This window comes from Neovison vison, chromosome 3 (genome assembly GCF_020171115.1).
Source record: "Neovison vison isolate M4711 chromosome 3, ASM_NN_V1, whole genome shotgun sequence".
NCBI lineage: Eukaryota > Metazoa > Chordata > Mammalia > Carnivora > Mustelidae > Neogale > Neogale vison.
The window spans coordinates 67,915,135-67,929,853 of NC_058093.1; the positions used below are offsets into that span (position 1 = coordinate 67,915,135).

Genomic DNA, 14,719 nt, shown 5'->3' on the forward strand with positions numbered 1-14,719 from the left:
AATGCCCCATACATATGTAAAATTTTGCAAGAGAAAACTTTAAAACTCACTGTAAAGTGTTCAAAATTGGAAAAACACTATTTCCAGCTCCACAGCCAACCTAAAAAAATCAAAAGAATAAAAAATATGAAAACAAGGTTAAATTTTCCTCACCAATGTTAGATTTTTTTTTTAATTAAAAAAAAAAAAAACTAGAAAAAAATGTACCAGATGTCTAGGTGTCGAAGGGTCTTTCTTTCTTTCTACTTTTTAAAAGATTTTATTTATTTATTTGACAGAGGGAGAGAGAGAGCGCGCGAGCGAGTGCACATAAGCAGGGGGAGGGGCAAAGGGAGAGGGAGAAGTAGACCCCTTGTTGGGCAGGGAGCCCATGGGATCATGACCTGACCAGAAAGAGATGCTTAACTGACTGAGCCACCAAGGTGCCCCAGAGGAATCAGAGGGTTTTCTAAACTCGAAAGCAATGGAATAAGTCACAAGAATAATATTGATAAATTTAACTATGGAAATACTTAAAATTTTTACACACCAAAACTCAAACCAAATTAAAAGGTGACCAACACACTGTAAAAAAAATTGGTGGGGTGCCTGGGTGGCTCAGTGGGTTAAGCCTCTGCCTTTGGCTTAGGTCATGATCTCAGGGTCCTGGGATGGAGCCCCGCATTGGGCTCTCTGCTCCTTGTAGGGAGCCTGCTTCCCCCACTCTCTCTGCCTGCCTCTCTGCCTACTTGTGATCTCTCCTTCTCTATTAAATAAATAAATAAAATCTTTTTTTAAATAAATACAGTAAAAAGATAGTATTCATTAAAAAAATAACATAAATAAGCAAAGGAAATAAATAGAACACAAAAGAAGTGCAAATAGTTTCTAAACATTTGAAGAACGATGTGACCTAGTTAACAATCAAAGAAATGCAAATTAAAACACGGTATAATTTTTATCTGTCAAAGAGGAAATCACTTAAAATAAGAACACTTTTTAAAAAAAGATTTTATTTATTTATTTGACATAGAGAGTGAGCAAGAGCAAGGGGAGGGTCAGAGGGAGAGTAGGACACTACCCACTGAGCAGGGAGCCCAATGTGTAACTTGATCCCAGAACCCCGGGATCATGACCTGATCTGAAGGCAGGTGCTTAATCAACTGAGCCCCTAAAATAAGAATATTCTAACCAATGAGGGTATGATGAAACAGACATACATTGCCATGAATTGGTATTAATACAACTTCCTAAAAAGTGATTTGGCAATACATACTAAGGGCATTAAAATTTTTTAAAACTTTTTTAAAAAAAGATTTTATTTGACAGAAAGAGACATAGCAAGAGAGGGGAATACAGCAGGGGGTGTGGAGAGGGAGAAGCAGGCTTCTCGCCGAGCAGGGAGCCTGATGCGGGGCTCCTTTCCAGGACCCTGGGATCATGACCCGAGCAGAAGGCAGATGTTTAATGACTGAGCCACCCAGGCGCCCCAAGGGCATTACATTTTTAAAATAAATTATGAGCTAGTAAATCTAACCCAAGATAATAAAAGAAAATGGAGAAAAGTCTATACCCAAAGATATTTTCTGTAGAAAATCTGAAAACAATTTAAATGTCTAGTTTGAAAAAACAAATAAGCAGAATTAAAGTACTTTCCATAGGAAAATATTTTGCAGCCACGAAAATATTTATAGATAATTTTAAGATAGAAAAACTGCTTATGTTGTTTATGTTATAATGTTAAGTAAAAACAAAGCAAAACCCCAAAATACAGGTACAGTATAGCTCAACTGTATAAAACAGTGTAAACAAAAGGAGAAAAGTTAGTAAAATGTTAAGTGTGGTTAACTCCCTTGTATGTGGGATGGTAGATACTTTTATCTACTCTTTTGCAAACTCTCTAATCACTATATATTACCTTTATAACAGAAAGAAGAGATTTATTTTTAAAAATAGAAAGTCAATGTCTATACTGGATTACAGTTAATTATATATCTCATTATTTCTAGTTCACTTAAAAAGGGTTAATAACAGGAAGAGATAGAAATTAAGGCCAAAACTTAATTGGAATTTAAAACTGCCTTCAAGTTAGAAATGAAAACAAATTAAAAAAAATTAAAACCCAAACTTAGAACCTGATGATAGACATAAGTCCTTTAAATATTCTTTATGCACAGAAGTATACTGAATACTTATTTAGATTTGATAATTTTCCCCCTAAAAAATCTGGATTATTAATAAAGTCATGTGGAATGTACATTTCAAAGCTATTTGCCACCTCCCATCTTTGCCCCGGCCAGACAGTACCTCTAGGATTCTGAAAGTGGCGTTGCTACCAGGAAACAATTCTGTCTTCAGAGGTCCTTTTCTGTTTTCCTTAGATTCCAGGTTGGAAAAATGTGATCCCACTTTGCTATGACTACCTGATGAACCACAACTTTTCTTATGATTGTTTTCTTCAGGCATAGTAGGGCAGTGCCTTCTTGAGAAACCATCTGCAGCACTAGTTTTTGCATGATCCCATGATAATTCCTGCAGCTTCTGTTCAGTTTTTTGATCAACTGGAATAATTTCAGGAAATTCCCTCAACAGCCAATTACGATCCTTGAAAAACTTATTCTTATGAATCTTATAAAATGTGTTCCAATATTTACTAGCTTCATTCTCATACTTAACTAAAAGAAAAAAGAAAAAAAGATTTTACTATGAATTATGTTTACTATTACTTACTATTTTAATAACTAAATATATTAATAAATATTGTTAAATATATTACAGACATTATGATTTATAATAATTATATTTACTATTGAGTAATTTTAATATTACAGTTTTTATCTGATTTTTTTTTTTTTGGCCTCTTACAGGTTACCACTATAGAGTATTGATTCTCTCAAAATATGTCAATGTGTGGGGTATTAGTTCCTATCCCCATAAATCTGCTTCTGCTTCAAGAGTTTGGCCAATAAATTTTTGTGAGGAATATAATCATTGCAAACTACTTTCTACAGTCTGAATCTTGGATTCCTAATAATCACATTTTCATCAATAACCTGTAGGGCTCTTTATCATCTTAAAGGAAGGACACCTCATTTTTTAATTTCTCTATAAATGTGGTTTCAACACAAGTGTCTTGTAATTGGTAATCAGTCAGGAAACTGCAGAATTATAAATGACATAATCTTAGAGCCAGAACAACCCATTGAAATAATCTACTCCAACTCCCTATTTTGCATTTGAAACTCCTGCAATCTAGGGGCCTCCCATTCTTCCTCCACCTCCAGAGAAATCTTCCTATTGACATCTCCTAATATGAAGCCTTAGGAGATACGCCTTTTTAAAAGAAATTAGTGTTTTTAATTTTTTTAGAGGTTTTATTTATTTATTTATTTGAGAGAGAGAGAGAGTTAAAGAAAGAGCATGAGCGGGGGAGAGGGAAAGGGAGATGGAGAAGCAGACTCTCTGCTGAGCTGGGAGTCCAACATGGAGCTTGATCCCAATGACCTGAGCAGAAGGCTCAACCATCTGAGCTACCAAGGTGCCCCAAGAAATTCACACTTTATGATGTTAACCCTTAGATTTCCCTCTATCCCAGGGTCAGATTAGGTCAACAGTCTCAGAACTTCAGACAATTCTTAGCTTTCTGCCTCTTTTTATTTGTACCTTAAATTAATAAAATAATAAATTCACTCACTCCTTCACCCCTTCACTCAACAAACATTTCTTGAATGCTACTATGGACCAGGTCTGATCTCTGGGTTAAGAATTACTCTCACCCACTCGGGACACCTGGGTGGATCAGTTCATTGAGTGGCTGCCTTTGGCTCCGGTCATGATTCCAGGGTCCTGGAATGAGTTGGGCTCCCTGCTTAGCGGAGAGCCTGCTTCTCTCTCTCTCTCTGCCTGCTGCTCTGCTTCCTTGTGCTCTCTATCTCTCTGTCAAATAAATAAATAAAATCTTTAAAAAAAAAAAAAAAGAAAAAAAGAATTACTCTCACCCAATATAGACATGTGACATTTTAAAAGTGCTTTCAAAGAATAAAAAAGACCATCTATTGATATAATTTAAAGATTTCATGTTGGATGAAAAAGCAAAGTGTAGAACAGCATATCTATGACACAAACATTTGCTAGGAAAAGAGAAGATAAAGAACACGTATGCATACACAGAAACACAATCCATGTACACACATAATTACTTGTATATGTACAGAATACTTCTGGAAGGAAAATCAAGTAATTAGTAATACTGGCTGCCTCTAGGAAGGGGAACCGGGTGGCTGGGGGCCAGGGTTTGTAAAAGAATTATTTGAATTTTGATCTTTCTGAAGTGACTATCCTCCCCCAAATAAACTAAATTACAAATAAAATCAGTGGACTCAATACTTTCATAATTTTAAAGAAGCTCCAACCCTCAGAACAAGCAGTTGCCCACAGTCAGATTCATCCTTGTTATAGAATCCTGTAGTTTTCCTTTTCTTTCCATTTTTTATCTTTATGGCCTTGTACATGGATCTCCACCCATCTGACCACGAGACTTCCTTCCCATCAAGGCTGAATCGTATCCGGCAGCAGCACTGCTATAAAGACAGAAACTCCCATCTGTATTTAAGGTCTGAGAAATGAAAGTAGATCTCTGTAACAAAAGAACTATGTGAAGTCCAAAACATGCTCACATCTGCACCAATGGAAGGAAGCCCATATATGGTTAATCTAAAAATGTCATATATTATCTTTAAAATAGTCCTATCTCTACTTTTAAAAACTGGAGTACACCTGCTATACTGTATGAGAAAATAAAACAACATTCTGAAATCAGATTCAGGAGGAATTAGCAAACTATCAAATTTCCCCAGGGTCTTCTCACACCTTCTTTCTACCTTAAAAACTGTCTTTGTAACTCACTCTATGCTGTAAAAAATATTTCTGTTTAATAAAAAGCAACCACCTAATAAGAACTACCATTAGTCAAATCTCTAGTATCTGAGTTTCAATACCAAGCTACTGTGACATGAATTTGAACCTATCAGTAACTAGCATGTAGTATTACACCTTGATTAATTTGTGGAAATATTCCCCTAGGAATTAACTGGCCGGGGGGGGGGGGCGTAAATAGCAGGACCGCACTTGAAAGAAAAGATGTTCATAGCAGGGCCATTTAAAATAGAAAGAAGTGGGAGGAAAACTTAAATACTCAACAACATAGGAATGACCAAGCAAGCCATGCAGGTCAAAACACAATAATCTTCCGTAGCAATTAAAATTTAAAGGATAATGATATTAACAGAAAACATTCACACAGACTGGTCTATACACTGCAACTCTAAAATTTATTTTATGCTGATTTATAATAATCAGACAAAAATTTAGAACAATGGTAACAATGTAATGATTATTAGGTAGTTCGTTCTTTTAGAAAGGTTCACTGCATCTTACACATAAAAACAGAATCTTAGGGGCACCTGGGTGGCTCAGTGGGTTAAAGCCTCTGCCTTCAGCTCCGATCATGATCCCGGGGTCCTGGGATCCAGCCCCCGCATCGGGCTCTCTGCTCAGCAGGGAGCCTGCTTCCTCCTCTCTCTCTGCCTGCCTCTCTGCCTACTTGTGATCTCTGTCTGTCAAATAAATAAATAAATAATCTTAAAAAAAAAAAAAACAAAAAACAGAATCTTAGTTGAATGCTTCATCCAACTTGCCTATGGAGTTTCCTCATTTGATGAGAGGTTGAATTAGGGTATCTCTAGGTTCAATGTCTAAGAAGTCTATGTACCTTATTAAACCCCATGAATTTATAGAGAACATTAAACAGTGTCAGTTCTACAAACTACAAAATCTTGGCTCAGACTATGATCTTAAGTATGAACCTGTATTACTACATTTTAATATTTCCAGCTTGTAAAGAAGGTGAATGTGCAGCAAGGTGACTGGAATCTGGCTCAGATTCCAAATATATCAAGCATCTAGATTCAACCCTAGACTATGCAATCTTTAAAAAGGATCTGATTACTATGGGAAGACCACAGTCAAGGGCTGCTAACATGTATACTTCCAAGCCTTTTCCAAGTATTTCCCAAACTTCAGGAATTAAGAGAAACAAACAAACAAAAAAACACAATCATTATACCAATAACAACAATAACACATATATTGTTCATTATGTACCAGGTACTATGTCAAATGCTTTACTTGGATTTTTTCCCCATTTAATCCTAATAATCTCTCTCAGACAAATTACTATTCCAATTTATAGACAAAGAAGTTCAAGGTCAGAGGAGAAAGAAAAGTTCCCAAGGTCACCCAGCTAGAGCCAGGACCTGGATCTATTGGACTTAAAAACTCATGTTTTTGGAGTACCTAGCTGGCTTAGTCGGAAAAGCATATGACTCTTAATCTTAGGGTTTTGAGTTCGAACCCCTCACTGGAGGTGAACCCCTTCACCAAAAATAAATAAATAAATAAATAAACTTTAAAAAACTAAATAAATAAAGCTCATGCTCTAAACCATCACACTACATTGCCAACCTAACACAAAGTCAATATTAAACCTCTTCAAAATATCCCTGAAAATAACCTGTTTTTTTAAATTTTGTACTTTCATTATGAAGCATCAAACTGAAAACTCCAGTATGACATAATCAGTATGACTGAACTGTAAAAATAATGCTGATTGAAGGGAACCTTCATAAAAACAGATCAAAAATGCAGAATTAATTAAACACCATTTGATTTATATAAAATATAAGCTATGCAAGATTAGATGATGGAATTATGATGAGCGATGGGGAAACATAAAATGCTCTATGAGAACAGACTGGCTTGTGGGATAGATACAAAACAGAAACAGCATCCAGCATAGGTTGGGGTGAAGGCTAAAGGGCTAGAACTTTTTTGTTCTTTGCTTTTAAAGTTGTGCTCTCAGCAGTTATCTCAATCAATGCTGGCAGCTCATAGTTCCCAGTAAGATGTGACAGCTTCTGAGATGCCACAGAAGCTCAGTCAGACTCACAATTATGGTTATGAGACAATGTAAACACCTTCAGCATATGAATTAATTTCCAGAACTTTAAAGGTGTCTGTGATAACGGGAAGTGGAAGAGGTATTCTCCTGACCATGAGTGAAAATTTTAGTTTTGACCTGCTGTTAACTCATTTCAAGTTCAGGCCAAAAAGTTGAATATAGTGTGGACAAATCTGCCCTGTGTTAATCTTGTCCAAAAGATTTTCTATTTATTTATTTATTTATTTACTTATTAGCTTATTTTAAAGTAAACTCTATCCTCAACATGGAGCTCAAATTCATGACCCTGTGTTAAAGAGTCACATGCTTTACTGAACTGAGCAAGCCGGGAACTCCCAACCCATTTTTTTTTCTTTAGCAAGTGACTGATTTTCTTACCTTTTTAAATTATTATTTTTATTATGTTATGTTAGTCACCATACAGTATGTCATTAGTTTTTGATGTAGTGTTCCAAGATTCATTGTTTATATATAACACCCAGTGCTCCATGCAATCCATGCCCTCCTTAATACCATCACCAGGCTTACCATCCTCCCAGCCCTCTCCCCTCCAAAACCCTCAGTTTGATTCCCAGAGTCCACAGTCTCTCATGGTTCGTCTCCCGCTCCGATTCCCCCCCTTCATTCTTCCCTTTCTTCTCCTAACGTCCTCTATGCTATTCCTTATGTTCCACAAGCAAGTGAAACCATATGATAATTGACTTTCTCTGCTCGACTTATTTCACTTAGTATAATATCCTCAGACCCATCCATGTTGATGCAAAAGTCCAGCTGATTTTCTAAACAGGTGTATCAATGATCAATTTTTCTTGGAGAAGCAGTTTTTTCATTTCATTTTCCTAGGCTGTGGATTCAGAGTTAATTGGTTTTTGCCAATGGCAGTAAAAGGGTTGTAGTGATGTGTTTAACGACAGATGAAGCAAATTCTCAATTATTCACTGATTAAATTCAATACTGCTGAGGGGAAGAGGGAATGTGACATATTAACTATACTTAAATATTCAGAATTCACCCTGAATCACACTGAATATCATAACTAAGAAATTGAACCAAACCATTTATGTATCTGCCATATATATGATTAATATTAATTATGAAAAATTATCCTGTTAAAATGTAACAAAAAGCTATTTAGAGTCATTTTTGCACATCAATTACATCAGATACCTGAGCTCTCAAAGTTGGAAATTTCCACGTATCACTGATGAAAATTCATTGTCTATACTTAAGAAAAAACTCTTGGGGCACCTGAGTAGTTGGTTCTGGTGTGGATCATGATCTCGGGGTAATGAGATCAAGCCCTCTGCCACACTCCTGCCAGGGCCTAGCCCGTTTAGTCTATTTGACATTCCTTCCCCTCCCTCCCCCCATCCCCCTGCTCACTCTTGTGTAAGCAGATGTTCTCAATCTCTCTAAAGTAAATAATTAAATAAAACCTTTTATAAAAGAAAACTCTTATGAAAAGTGTATATATATGTGTGTGTGTGTGATATGTATATAATTTAAGATTTTATTTTTTAGTAATCTCTACACCCAACATGGGCTCAAACATGGGGTACCCAACTTTCAACCCTGAAATCAAGAGTCACATGCCTCAGTCACTGACTGAGGCAGGTGCCCTGTGAAAAGTATATTTCTAACAGTATTGCATGAAATTTTAAATAATCAAAGCTGACTTAAAAATAAGTACTCTAAATTTATTAGTGTACAAAACTTTCAACTACTCTTTTTTTTTTTTACATAGGACACTTTCAAGTGGTAAAGGAATTCACAAGGTAAGGTACAGTGGAATTCTTTTACGACTTTGCTGGACACAGACAACTCACCCTAGATAGGTAACTATTTGCAAGAATATTTTAAAGTAAAGTGGAAAAAAAAATAGCAGCTGCTTTTGTTATTGAGTTTTAAAAACTCATTACATTTTCTAAATAACCAGCCGAGCTATAACACACTGGAGATATTTTTAGGAAATTATAAGATATAATCATGTTAACTCAAAACTGCCAAATGTATTTTCCTTATTTCTCTGAATTAACCCGCTTTTAAAAGAAATATGAGCTATCATAAAATTTAAAGGAAATTACCAAAAGGAAATGTGGAATTAAAATGATTAATTTGGGCATCTAAGTGAAAGAAAAATTGCTCACGAGAGCTTGGATGTTATACATTTTAATCACAGGAATGAAATGTCAACTATCTCACATTAGAACACTGCACTATTGGTGATGCTTAAGCTCTTATTTTCAGAACTGTGAGGGTGTTTCCTGACTTCAGTTCTCACAACATCTGAGACAATAGGTGAGAAATGAGAAATGGGAGCGACAGGAGAGAGTGACACACACACAGAGACCAAAAGGAGTGCGCTAGAGAGGAGGCTAGCATAGCTGAACCACCAGTATTTCCTCCCAGGGGCATTAAAATCAGTGAAATAAGACCAATAGACGGTGTTTATGCTATATGTCTGCAAATAGAAAGCTCTGCGATGGGAGAAAACGTGCTCTTTCAAAGACTGAGGACTCTCCTGGATAAGAAGAGATGGTGGTTCCTAAAAGGCACAGAATAAGAACAGGGTCAGAGCCTCCTTTGGGTTTTCACAAAGTTTGCTAGTTGAGCTTTTAACTGGATCCATTCACCTTGACCTGTATTCATCAGAGATGCTAAATATCAAACAGGAAGCCTCGCAGAGGGCTTCTGCGGCCCATCAGGTCTCCGATGAATGGAGAAGCCAGGAAGGGTGGCTGGGAAGGTATTTACTCTCAGTTACGTCCTGTCACTCAATATAGTTCCTCAGAACAAAAGTTCCCTTTCTCTGCCATCCTCACAGCACCCTCGCTTACATGTGATCACAAAGTCACCGGCACAGTGGGGTCCTCTCCTTGTGCCGGTTTCCTGACATGTGTGAAGTTCACTGCACCGAGTCATGCTCTAGGGCGGGGTGGGGCCCAGCAGAATCCTGCATCACTTTGAGCCATTTTTTTTTTTTTAAGATTTTATTTATTTATTTGATAGACAGAGATCACAAGCAGGCAGAGAAGCAGGCAGAGAGAGGAGGAAGCAGGCTCCCCACTGAGCAGAAAGCCTGATGCGGGGCTCAATCCCAGGACCCTGGGACCATGACCTGATCTGAGAGCAGAGGCTTTAACCCACTGAGCCACCCAGGCGCCCCACTTTGAGCCATTTTAAAATGTCGTCTTTAGTTCCGTGTCTCCACGGCAGCCAGAAAACTTGCTTCAAAAAGTGACTGGACATGCTAATAAGCAAACCAAATGCTTCAAAGCAGTATCATCAGTCCTCTCCAGCCTGCTTTTCCTGCTTCTGTAGAGAGAGACCAGTCACCACCTTTCTATTTCAGTCACACTATAGTTCTGTGGGAACTGTCATTTTCCTTTACTGCGGTTTCCAAGGCTCTAAAATAACCTTCTCATTAGCTTCACTCAAGTTCATTGTTAACATAAATAGGCCAAAATAGGCAGCCTCGTACAGTACAGAGCACTTTAAGGGAACATTATCAGCACTGCTCATCTATTTATGTCCTAAACAAATATTCAAGACAGCATGGAAAAAATCCTTGTTTTTTCATATCAGGAAATATACTGGAGATAGTTCTTAACTTCCAGGAAATGAATTAAGATGACTGATAACTTTTAATTCTGTTTAGGCTTGATGCTTTCTGTCACATCCAGGTGGCCACTAGCAGAAGCTTGAGTAATGTGGAAAATATGTCTGTGCAGCTGCTGGCAAAGAAGCAAAATTATACTTCCTCAGAAACAGTGTGACAGAGTTCCTGCAAAGGAATGCAATGTTGGCTGATTTGTAAGCAGAACAGCCACTGGTATGCACCCTCCAATCCAGCGCCAACACTCCCTGGCCATATCCCACTCTGGAACTGCATGGCGGGAGCTCATAAAAATAGAATGGTTCCATTGTGGCTCAGGTGCTTTTCTTTCCTGTCTACCCTCCAGGACACATTCATGCTTAGGATGAGGAAGGAGAACTAGCTCTAATGAAAAGCAAACAATGCCAGAGGATAAAGTAAGTCATCGATGGTGGCAGAGGATAAGGTAGGGCAGAAGTGCCCCCTTCACTACCTAAGAGCTTCTCTACCTAAGGAAGAGCTCCCCTTAGCTCAGTGTCCACAGCTACCTCTGCTTGCAAACCTTAGCCACAACCATAGACTGAAGTCACTAGAGTAATAGTTAACTATCAGTGAGATTAGAGATTTGCACTATGCTGGGCTTGCACAGATTTCAAACATCTTCCCCAAGGGCGTTTCAGAACACAGGATCAATCTGGAAACAAAATTCTATTGCAGGGGTTGGCAAACTTTTCTGTAAATGGCCAGATAGTGAGTGGTCTTTGTGGGCTATGTATGGTCTGTTAATCACTACTCAACTGTGTAGATAGAGCTCAAAAGCAGCCACAGACAATATGTACACAAATGAGTACGTCTGTGTTCCAAAGAAACTATAAAAACAGGCAGTCAGCTGGATTTGGCTCCTGGCCATAGTTTTTGGACACTCGCTCTATCTAGTAGGTAGACTGATATTGCTACAAGAGTGATGAAGAAATTATGATGACCAGAACCAAGCTGTTCTGGTAAAGCTAACCTAGGGTATTAGAAGCCAGAATAATACTTGCTCTTCGTGGGGTCAGAGGGTTGGGGGAAGTACTGCTGTTGGGACAGAAAATGAGGAAGTTTCTGGGTTAATAGTAATATTCTGTTTCTTGATGTGGATGTGAGGGAAATTTATCGAGTTTTGTGACAATTCATTTAGGAATTGTGAAAATTTCTCTGTGTTTGGTACTTCAGTAATCTTTTTTTTCTTTTTTTAAAGAAAAAAGAACCAATCTGTTTTAAGGAAGAAATCATTTTAAGAGAAACAAGGTAGAAAAGCTTATCTCAAGAGTGTACATGTTGGTCAAAGTGTACCTGGATTCCTAGCTATGGCAGTGAAAAGGACACAGATGCAATTTTTTTAGCATGCTTTAAAAGAAAAAATGTGGTAAAAAAACACATAAAATTTGCCATCTTAACCATTTTTTAGTGTACAGTCCAGTAGTGTTAAGTATATTCACTTTGTTGTGAACAGATGTCCAGAACTTTTTCATCTTGCAAATCTGAAACTCTCTATCTGTTAAACAACAACTGTGTTTCCTCCTCCCTGCAGCCCCTGGTAACCACCATTCTACTTTCTGTTTCTATGAATTTGACTACTTTAGATACCTCATATAAGTAGAATTGTATAGTTTTTGCCTTGTTTGTGACTGGCTTATTTCATTTAGCATGATATTCTCAAGGTTCATTCATGTTGTGGAATATGACAGGATTTTCTTCCTCTTCAAGGCTAATACTCCATTGTCCATATATACCATATTTCATTTATCCATTTATCTGTGAAAGAATATCTGGGTTGCTTCTACCTTCTGCCTATTGTGACTAGTGTTGCTATGAACATGTGTGTGAATACATCTTTAAGACCCTGTTTTCAACCCTTTTGGCTCTATATCTAGAGGTGGGATTGCTAGATCATATGGTAGCTCCATTTTTAATTTTCTGAGGCACTTACATACTGTTTTCCATAGAGGTTGCATCATTTTACAAGTTTACCAAGTCCGCAGTGCCAAAGGGTTCATTTCTCTACATCTTTACCAAAGCTTGTTTTGTGTGTGTGTGTGTGTGTGTGTGTGTGTGATAGTAGCATTAGCCTATTTCTTCAGAAGCCAGCTTTGAAGGTTGGCAAGGTCTTACCTCAATTAAACCCAGAGTATCAAAAGGCCTTTAAGAAAAGTACTTTGAATCCCTATGAAACTTGAGATTTATCCTAAAGGGCCACAACATTTTGATATGACTTTGCCATTTTTGCTCTAAGTTTCTGAATTTGTTAAACACTCCTTGCCAGTATGACGCACAACAACAGACTAAAAGATGTATAGCAAGGGGAAAATTTTTAAATTTCCTTGTGTGTATCTCCCAAAAAAAGGTAATACCATGATTACCAAAAAAGCAACTAAAGAGTCATCTGTAATTTATTTCACTAACTTTGGTCCCACTACACTAGAATAATGGAATTCTCCCAAATGGAGCAAGTGGATTGGCATAGGTAGAAACAAAGAATACTCCAAAGTAATGACACAATTAGGAAGAGAACTTGTGAACTGAATCATTGGAAGGCCGAACAGAAGAACCAAGCTCCAGGAGCTACAACATGTAGTTGCCTACCTTGTTCTTCCAGAAGGACTCGCACAGCTGAGTTTTCCTCTACTTTTTTCCCAGCTGCTGCTTCTTCTTCTTCAGACCATTGCATGTGATCCCTACCAAAAAATGAAAAGGTTGTAAAACTGCCTCATAACTGAAGGCAGAAAAAGCGTGACAAGGGATACATCTTTCTTTCTAAAATAATCAAAGGCAAATGATACAGACTAATTCCATGTTGAATGAATATATTTTGAGTCAGATGTTTCTTCTGATAGTGCTGGTACAACCCCAGAACTCACACAGATCTTCCGTTAAAATATGACTGGGCTGCAAGTCCAACCACCTTTTGGAAATGATTGCTGAAGCCATGTCCCAGGAGTACTACGTTGTGTGATTATTTGGGTGCTAGTACGGTTTGCTGTATTTTACTCTAAGGCTATATTTATTTGCCTTTTTGTTCATTTATGAATACCTCATTCTTTTTAATAGTTTTAAAATCTCCTCTTATAATACTATATTCTAATACTTCACTATCATAGAGATGAAAGTTTAAAATTATTTTGTATTACCCTCATTTTTTTATTACGTTCAGTTAGCCAACATATGGTACATCATTAGTTTTTTGATGGAGTGTTCAATGATTCATATAATGCCTAGTGCCCATTACAACACATGCCCTCTTTAATACCCATCACCTAGTTACCCCATTCCCCCATCCCTTTCCCTCTAAAACCCTCAGTTTGTTTCCTGGAGTCCAGGGTCTTTCATGGTTTGCATCCTTCTCTGATTTTTTCCCATTCAGTTTTCCTTCCCTTCCCCTATTGTTCTCTGTGCTACTCGGTATGTTCCACATTTGAGTGAAACCATTATGTAATTGTCCTTCTCTGCTTGACTTACTTCACTTAGCATAATCCCTTCCAGTTCCATCCATGATGATGCAAATGGTGGGTATTCATCCTTTCTGATGGCTGAGTAATATTCCATTGTATATATGAACCACATCATCTTTATTCATTTCATCTGCTGAAGGACATCTCAGCTCCTTCCACAGTTTGGCTATTATGGACATTGCTGCTATGAACATTGGGATGCATGTGCCCCTTCTTTTTACTACATCTGTATCTTTGGGATAAATCCCTAGTAGTGCAGTTCCTGGGTTGTAGGGTAGCTCTTTTGTTATTGTTGTTGATTTTTTTTTTTAAATTGGGGTATCTCTATTTTTAATGTCTTTCCATACTGTTTTAAAGTATGTGGCAGTATAGCTTGCATTTCCACCAACAGTGTAAGAGGGTTCCCCTTTCTCCACATCCTTGTCAACATTTGTTGTCTCCTGTTTTGTTCATTTTTGCCATTCTAACTGGTGTAAGGTGGTATCTCATTGTGGTTTTGATTTGTATTTCCCTGATGGCTAGTGATGCTGAACATTTTTTCATGTGTCTGTAAACCATTTGTATGTCTTTGGAGAAGTGTCTGCTCATGTCTTCTGCCCACTTATTGACTGGATTATTTTTTTGGTATCCTCAGTT

At 37.4% G+C, this 14,719-nt stretch overlaps 1 protein-coding gene across 8 annotated transcripts in view; it reads right to left on the bottom strand.

Annotated features, from left to right (window-relative positions):
* METTL8 (methyltransferase 8, methylcytidine) overlaps positions 1-14,719 on the bottom strand; it is an 88,321-nt gene that overhangs the window by 16,287 nt on the left and 57,315 nt on the right. For all 8 annotated transcript variants that reach the window (XR_006383827.1, XR_006383826.1, XM_044242325.1 and 5 more), the window contains 3 exons: positions 13,218-13,309; positions 2,287-2,654; positions 51-100 (listed from right to left, as the gene is read on the bottom strand). Coding sequence is in view for 6 of the 8 variants with exons in the window: in XM_044242325.1 (XP_044098260.1) it covers positions 51-100; positions 2,287-2,654; positions 13,218-13,309 (510 nt within the window). In the remaining 2 variants the exon portion in view is untranslated. The remainder of the gene's footprint in view (positions 1-50; positions 101-2,286; positions 2,655-13,217; positions 13,310-14,719) is intronic.